Source organism: Orcinus orca, chromosome 1 (assembly GCF_937001465.1).
Source record: "Orcinus orca chromosome 1, mOrcOrc1.1, whole genome shotgun sequence".
In the NCBI taxonomy this organism is placed as follows: Eukaryota; Metazoa; Chordata; class Mammalia; order Artiodactyla; family Delphinidae; genus Orcinus; species Orcinus orca.
Genome location: NC_064559.1, coordinates 105,383,876 through 105,399,438, shown reverse-complemented (window position 1 = coordinate 105,399,438; position 15,563 = coordinate 105,383,876). Strand labels below are relative to the sequence as shown.

Sequence of the window (15,563 nt, the reverse complement as noted above, 5' to 3'; positions counted from 1 at the left end):
TGTAGATGCTCAATAAAAGTCTGTGGATAATGATGCCAGTGGCTAATCCTATGGAAAACCCAAACCACAGTGACAGAAACAGGGGCCTCAAATGACCAGAACACATGGGACCAGACCAAACATCAATGAGCAAATTGATCTTTAATTTGCTAACCTGGAAGGCTTTGCTATCCATCATGGGCTTGGGCCTCAGCTATTTACACAGAATCACTATACAGTATTTACAACAAGATGCTAAACATAGCATCATTCTGGATAGGCAAAGAAGGGGTATGGAAAGGCTAGAACAAGGCCCTGAAATCAAAGTGTAAGCAGAAACCTGCAGGTGTGAGTGGAGGGAAAGGTAAGGGCAAATCATGAGAAAGCTTGGTGAGGTAGACATGAGAGAGGAAAAGGAAGCATGAAACTACTTCTGGTGCATGTGGGAAGAGTCCACTGGGACATCAAGCCTTCAAAATTAAATCTGGAGTCTGAAGGGGAAAATAACAGCCACAAGTCACCTTTGTGAGGAAAAAGAAGAAGGCAGTTAGAACCTTATAGACCATACCTTCTACCTCCCATACCAAAAAGTAATCCTGCTGATTAAATTCCTATGACAGGGACTGAGAAGGTACAAAAGAGATACAGAGACAGAACCTTAAATAGACTTAAGAGACAGTAAAAAGAGTCAAGAGAGACACAGACAATGCAATGAAGGAGGAAAAGAACAAAAGTTCTAGCAGATCTGAACAAGTGACTCATCCAAGTGACTTCACAAGTCACCTCTCTTCACCTCATCTTCCCCAAAGCTCCTCCCTCTTACTCCCAAATCTCTGGATTTTAGCTTTAACCAAGGAGTGGAGTTAGAATGAGGCCGGTACACGGGGACAATCTAAAATTCCATCTCACCAATTCAGATCCCCTCCTTATCCTATACCAGAATATCAGGGCTTGAGTCGGAGCCAAGGGCAGATTAGGGTGAGAATAGACAGGATGGAGGACACGAGGCCACAAAGTCCCACAATTCCAGGACCACAGCGCCACAGGCCTAGTTTGTCCAGTGGAATGAAGAGATCACAGGCATTTCTGACCACATCCAGCAGGAGAGGGGGATGACCTCGAAGGACCCGAGCCAGGAGCAAGACTTGGAGCCGAAGCTTCAGAGCCACCTGAGGCAGACCTCCTCCTGGAGCCCCTGGACCCCCAGGTCCCCCAGTTTCAATTCCTCCTGGGACTCCTCCTCCAGAACCCTTCAGTCGTCGACTACAAGCTGAAGACTCTTGTTCCATCAGTAGGCGAATCTCATAAGCATCACGACTCAAGTTCATGATGAGGGAAAACAGATAGTACCTGGGATACACAGGGGAGAAAGGTCAGTACAGATACATATACCCACTTAGCATATCCAACAGAATATTTAAACTTCTTTCCCCCATAGTACAAAAGGATTACATATTAGAATACCAGAAGTGAATGTTATTACCCACTATTAGAAATGTCCTTCCACCTTTCTGTAACTAATGAGTTTATGTGTACCTTAAGATTCTGGCTTACAATAATGAGCATCACAAAATATTCCAAGATCAACCTCATATTTCACTTTTCCACTTGGCAACCCATTAGCATACACACATTCAATTTGAACTACAATTATGCAAAATTTTTTAAAAGAACACCTTCAGGACTTCCCTGGTGATGCAGTGGTTGAGAATCCGCCTGCCAGTGCAGGGGACACAGGTTCGATCCCTGATCCGGGAAGATCCCACATGCGCGGAGTAACTAAGCCCGTGTGCCACAACTACTGAGCCTGTGCTCTAGAGCCCTCGAGCCACAACTACTGAGCCCACATGCCACAACTACTGAAGCCCGCGCGCCTAGAGCCCATGTTCTGCAACAAGAGAAGCCACAGCAATGAGAAGCCCGCGAACCGCAATGAAGAGTAGCCCCCACTCGCCCCAACCAGAGAAAATCCCGTGCACAGCAATGAAGACCCAACGCAGCCAGAAACAGTAAATAAATAAAATAAAATAATAAAATAAATAAATTTATGAAAAAAACACCTTCAGTTGTTTCAAAGACTCAAACACATAGACCATTTAAATCCAATACTTCTGTTAAAAGAAAACAAACAAAAAAACGACGCCAAGCTTGCCAAATGTGTTAGATTATAAATTCCTTAAGAACAGTCTACGTTTTTTGATTTTTAATCCATTCTGACAACAGTGGTCTGTATTCAATATAACTGTCCTACCTCTAATATATATTCTGAATCCATATCTATCTATTGTACTCCACCACCACAGTCTAAGCTACCATCATATCTTGCTTGAACTACTACTTTAGTCTTTTAACTGGTTTCTCCACTGCCACTCTTGTCCCCCACCCCCAAGAATCTAGTTTCATATAGTAGCTGGCATAAACGTAAATCACATTATACCCTTTCTTAAAACTCTCCATGGTTTCCTTCCTATCACATTTAGAATAAAATACCTTAGAAAGGCTTACAGAACTCAACATCTGACCCTGCCTCTCTAATTCCATCTTGTACCATTCTTTCCTTCAATCACTATGCTCCAGCCACACTGGTTTCTTTCTATATTTTGATCCCATTAAGCTTGTTCCTGCTTTAGGACCTTTACACTACCTCGTCCCTCAACCTGGAATAATCTCTCTCCAAAATCTTCAAATGGCTGGCTCTTCCTTGCACTTTAGGTCAGAGCTTACATGTCACCTCTTCAAAGAAGACTTCTCTGACCCTCGATTCTAAAGTAGCAAACCATTTACTGTCTATCACATGACCCTATTTTAATTTCCTGCACAGCACTTACCACGCTCTGATGTTTTTCTTATTTATTGTTTCTTTGTCCCCTCCCATGACAATGTAAGCTCCATAGGAGCAGGGATGTTGTTTGTCTTTACCACTGTATCCCTTTGTCTAGACCAGTGCCTAGCACATAGTAAGAGCCGAATAAATATTTACTGAATAAAAGTATAAACATGGCATATAAACTCTTCTAGGGAGTTGCTTTTCCATACCACTCCAGCCATGCCTCTGCCCCCACCCTTCATACACCATAAGTCTTGTTATAACTGTAATCACTGAGAAAGATGAAAAGAAAAGAGAGACATAAGTGGAGACGGAAAGATGCTAATATAATATAAAATAACAAAGCAAATCATAGGGAAACAAATAATATGTATATAGAGATCATTTTATTCCCAAATCATATTCCTTTCCACCTTCATTACAGCCTGCTCCTTAGTCCAAGCCAACATCATTTCTTGGCCATATTAGGACATCTTCTCTTTAGCATTACTGCAATCCATTTTCCGCACTACAGCAAGAGGGATCTTCTTTAAATGCAATTTGAATCATGTCACACCCCTACTTAGAACCCATTGTACTTAGGATAAAATTTAAACAAAACTAAATGAAAAAAATCCTACCATTACCTAGAAGTCCTTGCATGAATGATCTGGCCCATGTCTACCTGTACAGTTTGAACTTATGCCCTTACTCAATACCGTCCACCACATTGGCTTTCTTTCTACTGCTCTAATTCCATGAAGTTTTTCTTGGTTCAAGGCCTTAGAATGAGCTATTTTCTGTTTGGAATGGTCTTCTCTGCTACTGTTTGCTTTGTATAACTTCTACTCAGACATCAGGTCTGAAATAAAATTTAATTTTCTCTAAGAGTTCTTCTCTGACCTTTCAATCTAAATTAGCTCCCCCTGTTATGTATCTCATAACACCCTGTACTTCCCACAAATATTTGGTTTGGTGATTATTTGTTTTAATATCTGACTCCCCTACTAGACTAGAAGCTTCATGAGAGCAGGAACCATAGCTCTTTGGCTCTTTGCTTTATTCCCTGGCTCATAGTAAGCAGCTACTAAGTATTTTTAGAATGAATGAATGAACGAGTAAGCAGTGAGGGGCATAAACCTGTGGTATAGACAAAAGCGGAATTAAAGCAATGTAATGAATATCTAGTCTTGTCCAATCTTAGTCATTCATCATGAAAGAGCATCTGTCTTCCATCTGCCCCCATTCATTATTCTCTGATGGTTTAAGATCTAAATGAAGGTTAGAAGCCAAGTGATTAGGATGTGTATATTATGGGAAGGCCCTAAAAGATCATTCTCTCATGAAAGGCAAGCTATGCAGTATGGAGAATATGATAGGTCTTGTAGGATAAAAGGATATCAAACCTGAATGAACGCTGGGCCCACTTCTCCTGATCCACACGGGGAGCAAGTCCAGACTTTCCAGCCCACAGGACATTGTCACAGGCGAAGTACAAGGCTCTATTGAGGTGACTAACAGTGATGCAGAATCTCAGGACAACATCTGATAGGTGCACAGCTCGTTTGGCTGACTCAAGGGCATCTGCTGAGTTACCGAGGCGTAGAACTTGTGGGGATTAGCAAAGAAAAGGAAGGATTTGAAAGTAGAGAGGCAAACAGAGAGCAAGACACAGAAAAAGAGAGAAAGCAAGAGAGTGAAAGTCGAGCAAGTAATAGAAACAATAATGAACAATTTTTTAAAAAAAGAGTAGAAATGGTTCAATTTTTTTTTATGTCCAATTTTTATTAACTTGTGTCCCAGTTTAGTTTTCTCAAATTTGCCTCATTCTTTCCAATCCTTCATTACTCTTACACCTGCTCTCTCACCTCAATCGGGAGGCTTGCAGAGGATACGGGTAGAGGCAAATGAGGGAGTATCAGCAGAGAAGGTCAAAAACAAGAAGGAGGGACTAAGGAAGAATAGCTGGGGATGGAGGAAGTGTTGAGGTAATAAAAGGAAAGGCACAATTACTTACGCTTTCTCCCTAGGCTCAGATGACCCTCCAGTTGTCGAATCTGTTTCTGTAACTCAGAACTGGCCCCATGTTTCTGCAGTGCATGGCCAAGAAGGGAGCAAGCATACTGGGCGGCCCTGGAGGAGAGAGAGGAGAGAGAGGTAAGGTAAGGTGGAGACCTCCCTCCTCTCCCCCTCAAAAATGTACTTCAAAAGGCAAGTATGGACTCCCCCTTCCCCTGTTTGAGACCATTCCCTTTCCTCCTCTTCATGGCCATATCTCACTGTTTCTCCTCCAGGCCAGGGGAAGAGACAGGCGTAAGAATAAAAAGGAGCCTAGAAGGGGTTGGGAAGCACTACTTCGAATTGAGGAAATAAGAGATCTGATAATGTAAGGCCTGAAGAGGACAATGAAGGCGGCAGGGGGTCCATCACAAGCACATCAGTGTGAGCATGTGATATGTGAGGGAGTGGGGGAGAGTTGGAGGACAGGTTATTCTTCAAAATAGGTGAACTAAGAGATTTTCCAGGCCCTTGAGATGAATCGAGACTAGAAGGCAAGGCGGAGGCAGAGGAGCTAGCGGGTGACAGTAGGGTGAGGGGACACGGGAACTTCGCAGTGCCTCCTCCGCTCTGGGAAGAGTCCAGGTCGCTATCTGCCACCGGGCGAACGCTCCTCATTCCACCATCGCCCAGTGAGGAAAGTGCTGGTCTTATGTGAACACGTAACCCTGAGCGGCCTCCCCGCCGGCCCACTCGTGCCTCAGTTTCCCCATCTTTCCCGCGAGCAGAAACGAACCATGGCCTCACGGCCGGCTCAAATCAGCCCCTCTCGGTCCGTCCGGGCCCCCGTAGCCCGATCTGAACCTTTATGACCCCCGTAGTGTGAACTGACCTCGCCTCAAGAAGGTCTTCCTCTGCCCGCCCTCCCCCCATTCCTATTCGGGCCGCACCTACACAGCCGCTCCCGGGCCTGGCTCTGAGCGCTGAAGCGGACCCAGGCGTCCATGACAGCGGCAGCCCCGGCTCCACAGCTTCGCTCCCGCCCCACTTCCCGCCCCTAGTCACGCCTCCTGGACGACCCAACGGTTCCGCGCGAGGGACAAACATCATCAGAAAATAAAGGGAGTGGAGCCGGCCCCTGAAGAGGAACTTCAGAACGAGAAGCCCTTGTCTCTGGGCCTATACCTGCGTGTTTTTTGTGCGTGTCTCCGTCGCCTTGTCTTCTAGTCAGATGATCTCTGTTTCCTAAGCACACCTCCAGAGGCACATTCTTCTTTAAATATTCTGGACCAAGGGCGGGGCTTGCAGGAGTCCGGGCGTAGCGAGACTGCGCCGCAGTGCTCCCGCCAGGGCCGCTAGGATAGGGTTGCCCCCAACTCTGGGGTGTTTCCAGCAGAACACCCCCAACACACACACACTCACTCGCACGCTCCGACCGAATCCAGGGCTCTAAGGGCTAAAGAAGTCTATGGAAGTAGAAGCCAGCACCAGATCCCTGTTCCCTGCAGGACCCTGACAGTTGGACAGGTGACCTCCAGAATACAGACGGAGAGTCTCCAGAGACAGAGGCTTTAGTGGACGAAATTCGCAAAATACCCAACTCATATCCTTAAAAGGAGAGAGAAGAAACAGTGGACGCAGCTAACCTCTTCAAACCCACACTTCATCCCCCTACCCCTTTCCCTTCCAGGTCACCATGTCGGCAGGCAACGGCACCCCTTGGGGGTCAGCAGCGGGATCAGGAGTAGAGGTGGAGGGCGCAGAGCTGCTCACCTTCTCAGCTGCCGCCAAGGTCCGAGTGGGAGTGAGTGTTGCGCTGTTTGTTTCTTCGGCTGGAGGAACCTGGCCGTGCTGTTGTCAGTGACACGGCCGCAACCCAGCCAGCTCCGCCCCTCTCCGGTAAGACGACTCTTTGCCCATTTAGCAGCTGCCGACTTACTGGTCACTTTTGTGGTTATGACCATAGATATAGTTATGCCACCAGGAATATCACTGTTCAATGGCTGGCCGGGGACATCGCATGTCGGACACTCATGTTCCTGAACTAATGGCCATGTATGCCGCAGCTTTCCTGCCTGTGGTCATTGGGCTCGACCGCCAGGCAGCCGTACTCCACTCGCTTGAACCCCGCTCAACTGGAAGGAAACTTCTGGAAGCAGCCTGGGTACTCGTTTTCCCGCTTGCCTGGAAGGTGAGTGACTTGTCGGAACTCAGGGCTAGACTGGACAAGAATTTGGGTACACAACAGAAGCCTTCGGATTCAAGGGGTGTGCTTGGCCGTGGTCACCGTTAATCCTCAGCGTGGGGCCTCTGCTATCTTTCTTGCAAGTTAAGATCATTGCATGTTAATTTGTACTTCTGTTAAGAGCCTTTTTTACTACACTTGGTTTCCACCTCTTTGCCTCCTCCGAGTTCCACCTTCTTCAGATTATTGCAGAAAAACTCTAGGGCATGGTGGAAACATATACGGGAAGACATTAAGAAGACAGTGAAATCAGGGGCTTTGGGTAAAACTTTGTGGTACATTCATTCATCAATTCAGAAACTATTGTGCATCCCCCAGGTGCGTTCAAATGCTCTATCAAGGATAGAGCAACAAAGTCCTGCCTTCAAGAAATTTATAGACTAGTGCAGAGTCAAATTAGTACGCAATTACAATACAGCGTGCAGTTAAGCATTATGCTAAAGGTAAGCATAAGGAGCTAAAGAACTGTCCAAGACCCACTCTTGGACAGTCAGGGAAAGATTCCTGACTTCCCAGAGATGTTACAATTTGATTCTTGAAAGATAGGTGTTAAGACAAATTACAGCAGGAGGAATGCTGGAGAAGGTGGAGGGTGGATGATCTCAAAGAAGCTGCAGCTAAAGTTGAGGACTAGAAAATGGTGAGTAATGAGCCTGAAGGGGAAGGAAGAACCAGATCACAAATATTAAGCTTGTACTTTATCCTGAGGGCAGTGGAGAGACACTAAAGTAAAAGGTGGAGAATGACATAATCAGATTTGTATTTTTTACTCTAGCTTTATTGTGGGTGTCAAAACTGGAACAAAAGGGAGCATCTGAACTTGAGTACCAAGTAATCAAATCTCAATATTGAAAATGAACTAGAAATCTAGAAAAAAAAAGCTAAATATGAAGCAATTTCTTCAAAAAAACCAAAACCACTACCACCATCTGAAAGCAGCATCTCTGAGTCTAGGGTTAGGATTGTCAGGGAGAGGGCTAAAATTTCAGTCTCTGGACTAATGCATTACAGAGTCAGATTTAAGATTTGATCCTTAAATCCTCAAATATTAGAAATATAACTAACAACAGTTAGTCTGACTGCAGTTCTAAGACAAACAAAAAATATTGCTTCCAACAATATGTTGCAAACAGGACCTCTGCTACCCAAAGTTTTAAAAAGCAGCATGTTTCCTCAGTGCAAAAGGAATTAGTTGGGTTTATATGAAGCAAATTTTAGATGTGGACTGGGAATTAGAATTAGGATTGCTTTTGTTGTTCGTTTGTATTACTTTGCTCTGTTTTTCCTGAGTCTAGGCTCTACCACTAACTAGCTGGATGACTTTGGATAAATCACTTGAAACATATAGGCCACAAGATTATGGAATAGGAGATGCATTTCGTCCTTTCTTAGAGCGTGACAATCCAACGACAACAATGCAATGTCTATTTGCTTCAATAGCAAACTGACGGTAACGTGATTCAGGTGCAAAAGGTGTTATTTTGGGCTCTAAATTAGCGACCTCTTGTATAAATTCTGCATTGCCCATATGTTGCATTTAAAATATTAGTGTCAATAAAAAATCGTTAGTATGGTAAAGGGAATAATGGTGTAGTTAGAAATTATTTTTGTAGACTCAAGTTTTCAAGTATCAGAGGTAAAGACTTCCACAGTAGGTAAATTGCACATAAAATAGGGAAAGGAGAGTCAGGGGTAGGGCTATGGACCAAAACATAAGTCCAGGAGACTTGCCTATTTTTTAAATTAATTTGGTTGTGCCAGGTCTTAGTAGCGGCAGGCGGGCCCCTTAGTTGTGGCATTCGAACTCTTAATTGTGGCATGCATGTGGGATCTAGTTGCCTGACCAGGGATCGAACCCTGCCCCCTGCACTGGGAGCGTGGAGTCTTCTACGCCACCAGGGAAGTCCTGCCTATTTTTAAACCTCTTCTCACAACCTGTCAGGTATTTCTAGGCATGGTGCAAAATCGCGCCCCCACCCCGCAAGAAAACGGCCAGAAACATATGGACTCAACATAGGGGAAGAGGAAAGACCACTTCCCAACTAGCTCAGAATAGCCTGATCATAACTCCAAGCAGTTCATAAAATTGTATGTCTGTGGCTCATACTATTCACCTTTCCTAAAAGTCCCTCATGCCTGCTGAAATCACTTTCCAAATGCCTTCCTTGTATCTAGAAATTTGATACCTACTAAGCTTGCCTTTTATCAAACTAGTAGTGACTCAATCTACCTTACCTGAAACTCAGGTACTAACCCTGAAGCTCTCAACTGAAAAATACTCATTACTGATTCAAACCAAAAACCCAGCAGTTTACCAAAAAGGAGAAGGGGCAGCCAACAACATTTGGAAAATGTTACATTTTATTATTTAACGTTGTTTCACCATTATAGTTGTACACATGACTATTACTACAGGTCACTTTACACAGTGACTGCAAAATGGCCTGAAATTTTAGCAGCACCCATTTTACACAAGATTTCTTTTTTCCACAGAATCACAGACACATCAGGAATAAGTTCAGCTTAAAATGTTGGTGAGGAAAAAAAAAAAAATGTTGGTGAGGTGGTAGAGATATCCTTTGATAAAATGCAATGTTAGAACAGTACTTGAGAAGACAGGGTTCTTTAAGTCCCAGATTTAACAAACATAGCCTAAGAGGAAGATAAGGATTTTCAAGATACATTCCTAACCTTTTAAATATGGCACCATACTCAGCACTGCAGGAAATTAAGAACAAATTGGAATTATGCACTGTATTAGCTCCCAAGTTTTCTCAACAATCTCATTTAAAAAAAAAAAAAGGGCTTCCCTGGTGGCGCAGTGGTTGAGAGTCCACCTGCCGATGCAGGGGACACAGGTTCGTGCCCCGGTCCGGGAGGATCCCACATGCCGCGGAGCGGCTGGGCCCGTGAGCCATGGCCGCTGGGCCTGTGCGTCCGGAGCCTGTGCTCCGCAACAAGAATTGGGAAGAGATACTGTTGAACTGGTGGGTAGGTTGGTATGGGAGGGGAAAGGGAGACCAGTTCTAATAGTCCTTGACTCCACTCCAGCTGTTCCTGTTCCACACCGTCCGCTGAGCTGGTCCAGTCCTCTTCACTCAGTGTCACCAAAAGCAGCTTCAAGGCTTGATGGCAAGAGACCACCTCTTCACCTTCTGCTGCCTCTTTCTGCTGCCACTGACTGCCATGACCGTCTGCTATAGCCGCACTGTCCTCAGTGTGTCCAGTCCCCGGACAAGGAAGGGGAACCATGATGAGACCCCAACCCCCAGGCCCTAACCCGTACCCTAAAACTATTGCCTCTAGCCTCATAAATTTGATAGCTATCTATCAAACCAAAAGTGAGTTGCTAACCATATCTCTAGCAGCTGATGCTGCACATAACTTTATTGAATGCCTTCAATTCTAACCAGCCACTAGCCATCATTCTATGAAGTGGAGTTAGCTGGGCAAGAATTAAGGAGAAGGGTGATCAGTATTCCTTTGCTCTTGGACAACAACAAGACTTCAAATAGACTTTGTAGCTTCATGTAACACAACAGCACCTCAATCGAAACCTTTTTTGCAGCACGTCTGTCATAATCTCTGGTGGGAGGGGAGCTAGGTTGGGAAGGGGAAGAGGGCTTGTACCATTCTCTTCCTTATAAGGGGAGAGCTCCATCTCACTATTTCTGCCCATCCATCAACTCAGAAGCTGAGTGGTTCTGAATTTGAGTGTATTTTCTAAGTTCCCAGCCCCTGCCGGTGAATTTGCCCTCTGCCGCTCCTTAGACAATCGCCCCCACGTTCATCTTCAGGGTCTGCGACTGGCCCTGCTTGTCTTGCAGACCTTCGTCCTCTGCTAGACATCTTATAACCTGCTGGGTCTTTGGTACTGGTTCTCTCCCACCATGCTAACTGAAGTGCCTCCCAGCCTCAGCCACATCCTCTTCCTCTTTGGCCTCCTCAGTGCTCCTGTGGATCCTCTCCTCTATGGGGCCTTCACCCTTGGCTGCCGAAGAGGGCACCAAGAACTTAGTATAGACTCCTCCAGGGAAGGAGGTTCTGGGAGAATGCCCCAACAGGAGATTCAGACCCTTAGACAGACGAAAGTACAAACAAAGGTGGCAGCAAGAAAGGCAGGAGAAACAAAAGAGACATTCCTATGACATCCATTTGCTCAGGAGAGCACATTTAAGAACAGAATAATTATTCTCTAGTATCATGAGAACATCTCACTTGTACCCCTGGCTCCCTTAGCTTCCAAAAGAAAGAAAGAAATACTGAGCAGTGTTTCTACTTTGACCCTAGGTGAGACTTGAGACTCTATTTAATGTAGAAACTCACACAGAATTCAGTCCCTGGAAGAAGTATCTTCACAGTGACCCAGAGTGTCTTACTGTAAATAGTGCTTCAGAGCTTGCAATGTTAGAACAGGAAAGTAATTTTAGAAAACAAAAACTGGACATTTATTCATAACTCAAAAGAAACACTAAGCAGGTAGGGTAAGAGATTAAGTATAGATGCAGTGAGTTCCACCCCAGCCCTATTTCTCCAAGGCTGCATAGTCAAACGGAATCTCTGGAGAGAACACCTGGACAACAGAGGATGGGTCAGCGACGCCTCCGGTCTGGACTCCTGCTGCGTCTGCGGCCACCTCTAGGGAGAAGGAAAAGGGGCAGGGTCCATCAGAGGGACATAATGCCATGTCCTTATTCTGTTTTGCTCATATTTCCTCCACTAAGATAGTGTTTCCCCTCTCCACTTTACCTCCTCTTGCCCTTGGGTGGACCCCGAACAAAACACCAGTCTACGCTGATCGGCTGTCCCATCAAATCCTGGCCATTGAGTCCTTCCATAGCAGCTTGGGCCTCCTTGTATGTTTCATACTCAACTAGAGTATACCCCTGGAACAAGTGAAAAGACAGATTATCAAAACTCTCCTATTCCACCAAGCTTTTTTCTACTCAAACAGAAAAATCCATAAACTCTAAACAACAAATGTACATTATATATCCCTATTATATATACAACTTGTCTGTCTGTTTCTGGCTGTCTTTTTGCTATGTCTAACAAAATCAATTCCCAAAGTCATTTTATTTCAACTATACTCTTGGCCAACCACAGCAAACATGGGAGAACTACCAATGCTGTCTAAGGTTTATGGGTGAAGAGAAGCAATGGAGTATCACTCAGAATACCTTTAGATAGCCTGTACGTCTGTCCAGGTTGAGGTGGATGTTTTTTATTTCTCCATACTCTGCAAATTTATCATGGATGTCTTCTTCCGTGGCTTCCTCGTGGACTCCAGTAACAAAGAGAATCCATCCTTCAACAGCTGTTCGGGAAGGGAGGGAGGTTGTTTGAGCACATGAAAGAAAAACTTCAAGCAAGATCACAGAAGTAGAGTGTGTGCAGACTCCACAGAGATTGGTTAAGCTACCTCTGACCCCATTCCTACTGGGTTTTATTTCATTGGCCCCTAATTCTCTACACACAGACAGGTTCCATTTACTTACAGCGCTGTGGTCCGGGTTCATCGCCATCCTGCTCCACGCTGTCATAATCCTCACGCATCCGCGCTCGAGACCCCTCTTCTATTAGAAAGACACAGGAGATCACCGGAAATCCCCCTCCTCCCACTGTTCACCATGAGTCTTTATGGGGACTCCAAAGCTCGTCGCTCTCGCCATTCTAGACCCCATTCCACCCACAAACACTCACCGGAGCCAAAGCCACGGCCCTTCCGTTTCTTCGCTTTTTCTTTCAGTTTGTGGATGCTCTCTGCAGCCCCAGAAGTGAAAGAATAAGTGAGAAAGATAACAGTTATTTACAATAATAGTCTCCTTCCAAGACATTATCTGAAACCAGGCCCCACCACCTCCAGGTTCAGTCCCTTCCCGGCCCGCCCCCATTCCTCCCATCGGGGGCGGAGTCCGAAACCCAGTTCCCCGGCTCCCATCCTCCCTGCTGGGGGGAAAGATTATATTTTCCTAATACGTCCTTCTCTCGCACCTTCCCCGCTTCCCGCAGCCGCCTCCACTGTCCTCACCGTCCCCATCCTCATCCATGGCGAAATCCTCGCCCCCGGCCTCATGAAGATCCAGTACGTCCGCCATCTTGCCTAAGATCTAACTCTCGTCCGTGGCGCTCAAGCACTTGGCTCCTCGGGAAACTGTCGCGGATGGGAAAGGTCTCCAGTCAAGTTGACCAATTAAAAACTAACTCTAAGTCCTGCCCTCGGCGCGGTAATAATACGCAGTGGAGGCGGGCCTACTTGGGGAAGATACCGGAAGTGCTCCTGTAGCCATCTTGAGCGGGTCGCGAGCAGAAGGCGGCAACCCCGTGTGGGACACGCTGGGGGTGTGGGCGGAGTTAGTGACTTACTCTTACCTAGAGCAGACAACGAGAAACACTACTGACAGTGGAGCCCAGCCTAATTTTATTAGAGGGTTGCTTTTCGTTTCTTTTCATTGCATACCAGGAAATGGAAGTTGAAGAAAGTTTTTTCTCTAAAAACTTGCAGGCCTATACTGTTCCCGAGGAGCAGCCGGATCTGTGATGGAAGCATTAAAAAAAAAAATTGTTCGGTCAGCAATGCTGCCTCAAAAAGCTGCTTCTGGAACGTACTGCAGCATGGCCTTTCTCTCTCAGAAAATCAGCAGACCTGGGTGTCCGTGTTGATTGATGAGACAAATATCAACTTTTCTTTTTTTAAAAAATAATCTCTCTGGGAATTCCCTGGTGGTCCAGTGGTTAGGACTCCCGCTTTCACTGCAGGCGGGGTTCAATCCCTGGTCAGGGAACTAAGATCCTGCAAGCTGCCTGGCGCGGCCAAAAAAATAAAACTAAAAATCTCTCAAACTCTGCCTACCACCTCTGGGAATTAAAATATCATGGATTTAAACAAAATAGGGGCTTTAGCTTCTTTGAGGATAGTACAGATATTTCACGTTTAAAAACCCAGGAGTTGAGGCAAGGAAAATATTGCCCCCACATTCTGGAATCCGACGTAGGCCTTACACAAACAATAGTGGACTGCATATTCACTTATTTATTAATTTTTAAATCAAACAGTTATGAATGCCTATGTGTGTGTCTAATATTAGAAGAGGTGCTAGCAAGACAAGGGGAAATACTTGCATTATCAACAATCACTTTATAATAACATTATGGAAGTGATCGTTGCCATCACAACGCACTAAGGCAATAAAAAGATAGTTTCTAATAGGATGGGAAGTAAGAGTGCATTTAAGGGAGGGCTTCCATTTAAACTTGGCCTTTAAGTCTGGGTACTTTTCCAGGCAAAGGAGTTGTATTGAGACTAAGATACACTAATCCATTCTCTGCAATATGTAGTGTGATCTTTTAAAAAATCTGTTGGTCACATCTCTACTAAAAACCCTTACTTGACTTATTTTTGCACTTAGAATAAAGTTCAGACTCACACAGCCTGCTCTGCCTATGTCTCCAAACTCTTCCACCACCATTCTTCCCTCTCACCCATTAAGCTCTCCCTATACTTTCCCTCAACTATGTTCTACTCTTTCCCATCTCTGGACTTTTTGTAACTCTCTGTCCCTGATGTTCTTGCTCCAGCTTTTCACATGGCTAGTTCAACCCCGTCCTGTAGGTCTCCCTGAGATACTACTGTCACCCAGAGGGGTCTTCTCTACTCTATCTTTCATTCTTATGTCCTTCACAGAGCTTAAATCCAAATCTTTAATTACCTTGTTTACTTTCTAACTTGTTTATCGTCTGTTTTTCCCCTTAGAATGTAATCCTTATGGCAGAGATTCTTATGTACAACTATATCCTCAAAGTTTAGACCAGTGCCTGGTTCATAGTAGACATTTGGTAAATATTATTGAATGAATATCAGAATGGCAAGAAATTCCGTATGCCTGATGCTGTGTAATCAGGAAATAAAGCTGGAAATATAGTTTAGGGCCAAACTGTATGTCATGCTAAGGATTTGGAACTTACCCAATAGGCAAGAAATTTTTCTAATTCAATATTTTAGTATTCATAATTTTTAACATTTGCAAATAGCCCACATACTATTTTCAATTTGTGTTTTTTCCTTAAATAGACTGGCGTTTTAAACAAATTTACACTAAATTTAAATATCACTGCCATAAATGGAAAACATATTTTTCTATTACAAATTCAGCTAAAAGCATAACTAGTAAAAATGAAAAATGTTTGGCCACGTACCACCTAAAATCTTCTCAGATAATACCAAGGGTTCACATATAAAATTTGGGAAGTGCCACTAAAGGTACAGATAGCTAAGTGATGGTTTAAGCAAGGGAGTGGTACAGTCATAAGTATTTTAGAAAGAAATCTGATAGTAGTGTGGAGGATGTTAAGAATGAAGTTAGAGACTAATTAGGAAGCTACTGCAGTGGTCCAGCCCCGAGATGATAAAGGACTGAACTAAGACGGTAGATATGGACAAAACAGATTGGGAAGTTTGTACAGAAAGTAAACTGAACAGTAAGTGATTGATTAGATGATAATAGGGAGGCATTGAGGATGGATCTGAGGTTGCAG

The 15,563-nt window shown here is 44.6% G+C and overlaps 2 protein-coding genes and 1 pseudogene across 5 annotated transcripts; 1 reads left to right on the top strand and 2 right to left on the bottom strand.

Annotated features, from left to right (window-relative positions):
• Positions 1–122: 122 nt before the first annotated feature.
• Positions 123–5,987, bottom strand: PEX11B (peroxisomal biogenesis factor 11 beta). 3 transcript variants are annotated; one of them, XM_033416580.1, is made up of 4 exons: positions 5,969–5,987; positions 4,803–4,918; positions 4,192–4,393; positions 123–1,329 (listed from the first exon to the last, which is right to left on the bottom strand). In XM_033416580.1, the coding sequence occupies exon 4, from the start codon at positions 1,305–1,307 to the stop codon at positions 924–926; it is 384 nt and encodes a 127-aa protein (XP_033272471.1). In that variant the 5' UTR covers positions 1,308–1,329; positions 4,192–4,393; positions 4,803–4,918; positions 5,969–5,987; the 3' UTR covers positions 123–923. The 3 variants fall into 3 exon arrangements, with proteins under 3 accessions (XP_033272471.1, XP_033272469.1, XP_004285837.1); XM_033416578.1 differs by lacking the exon at positions 5,969–5,987 and adding an exon at positions 5,676–5,905; XM_004285789.3 differs by lacking the exon at positions 5,969–5,987 and adding an exon at positions 5,734–5,876.
• An 8-nt stretch (positions 5,988–5,995) lies between these two features.
• LOC101271242 (gonadotropin-releasing hormone II receptor-like) lies at positions 5,996–11,668 on the top strand (annotated as a pseudogene).
• Positions 11,453–13,218, bottom strand: RBM8A (RNA binding motif protein 8A). Of its 2 annotated transcripts, none has more exons than XM_004285788.4 (6): positions 13,060–13,218; positions 12,732–12,791; positions 12,527–12,604; positions 12,209–12,345; positions 11,778–11,914; positions 11,453–11,666 (listed from the first exon to the last, which is right to left on the bottom strand). In XM_004285788.4, exons 1-6 carry the CDS (start codon positions 13,124–13,126, stop codon positions 11,621–11,623), a joined length of 525 nt encoding a protein of 174 aa, XP_004285836.1. In that variant the 5' UTR covers positions 13,127–13,218; the 3' UTR covers positions 11,453–11,620. The 2 variants fall into 2 exon arrangements, with proteins under 2 accessions (XP_004285836.1, XP_012394532.1); XM_012539078.3 differs by having other exon boundaries at positions 12,527–12,601.
• Between the last annotated feature and the right edge of the window lie 2,345 nt (positions 13,219–15,563).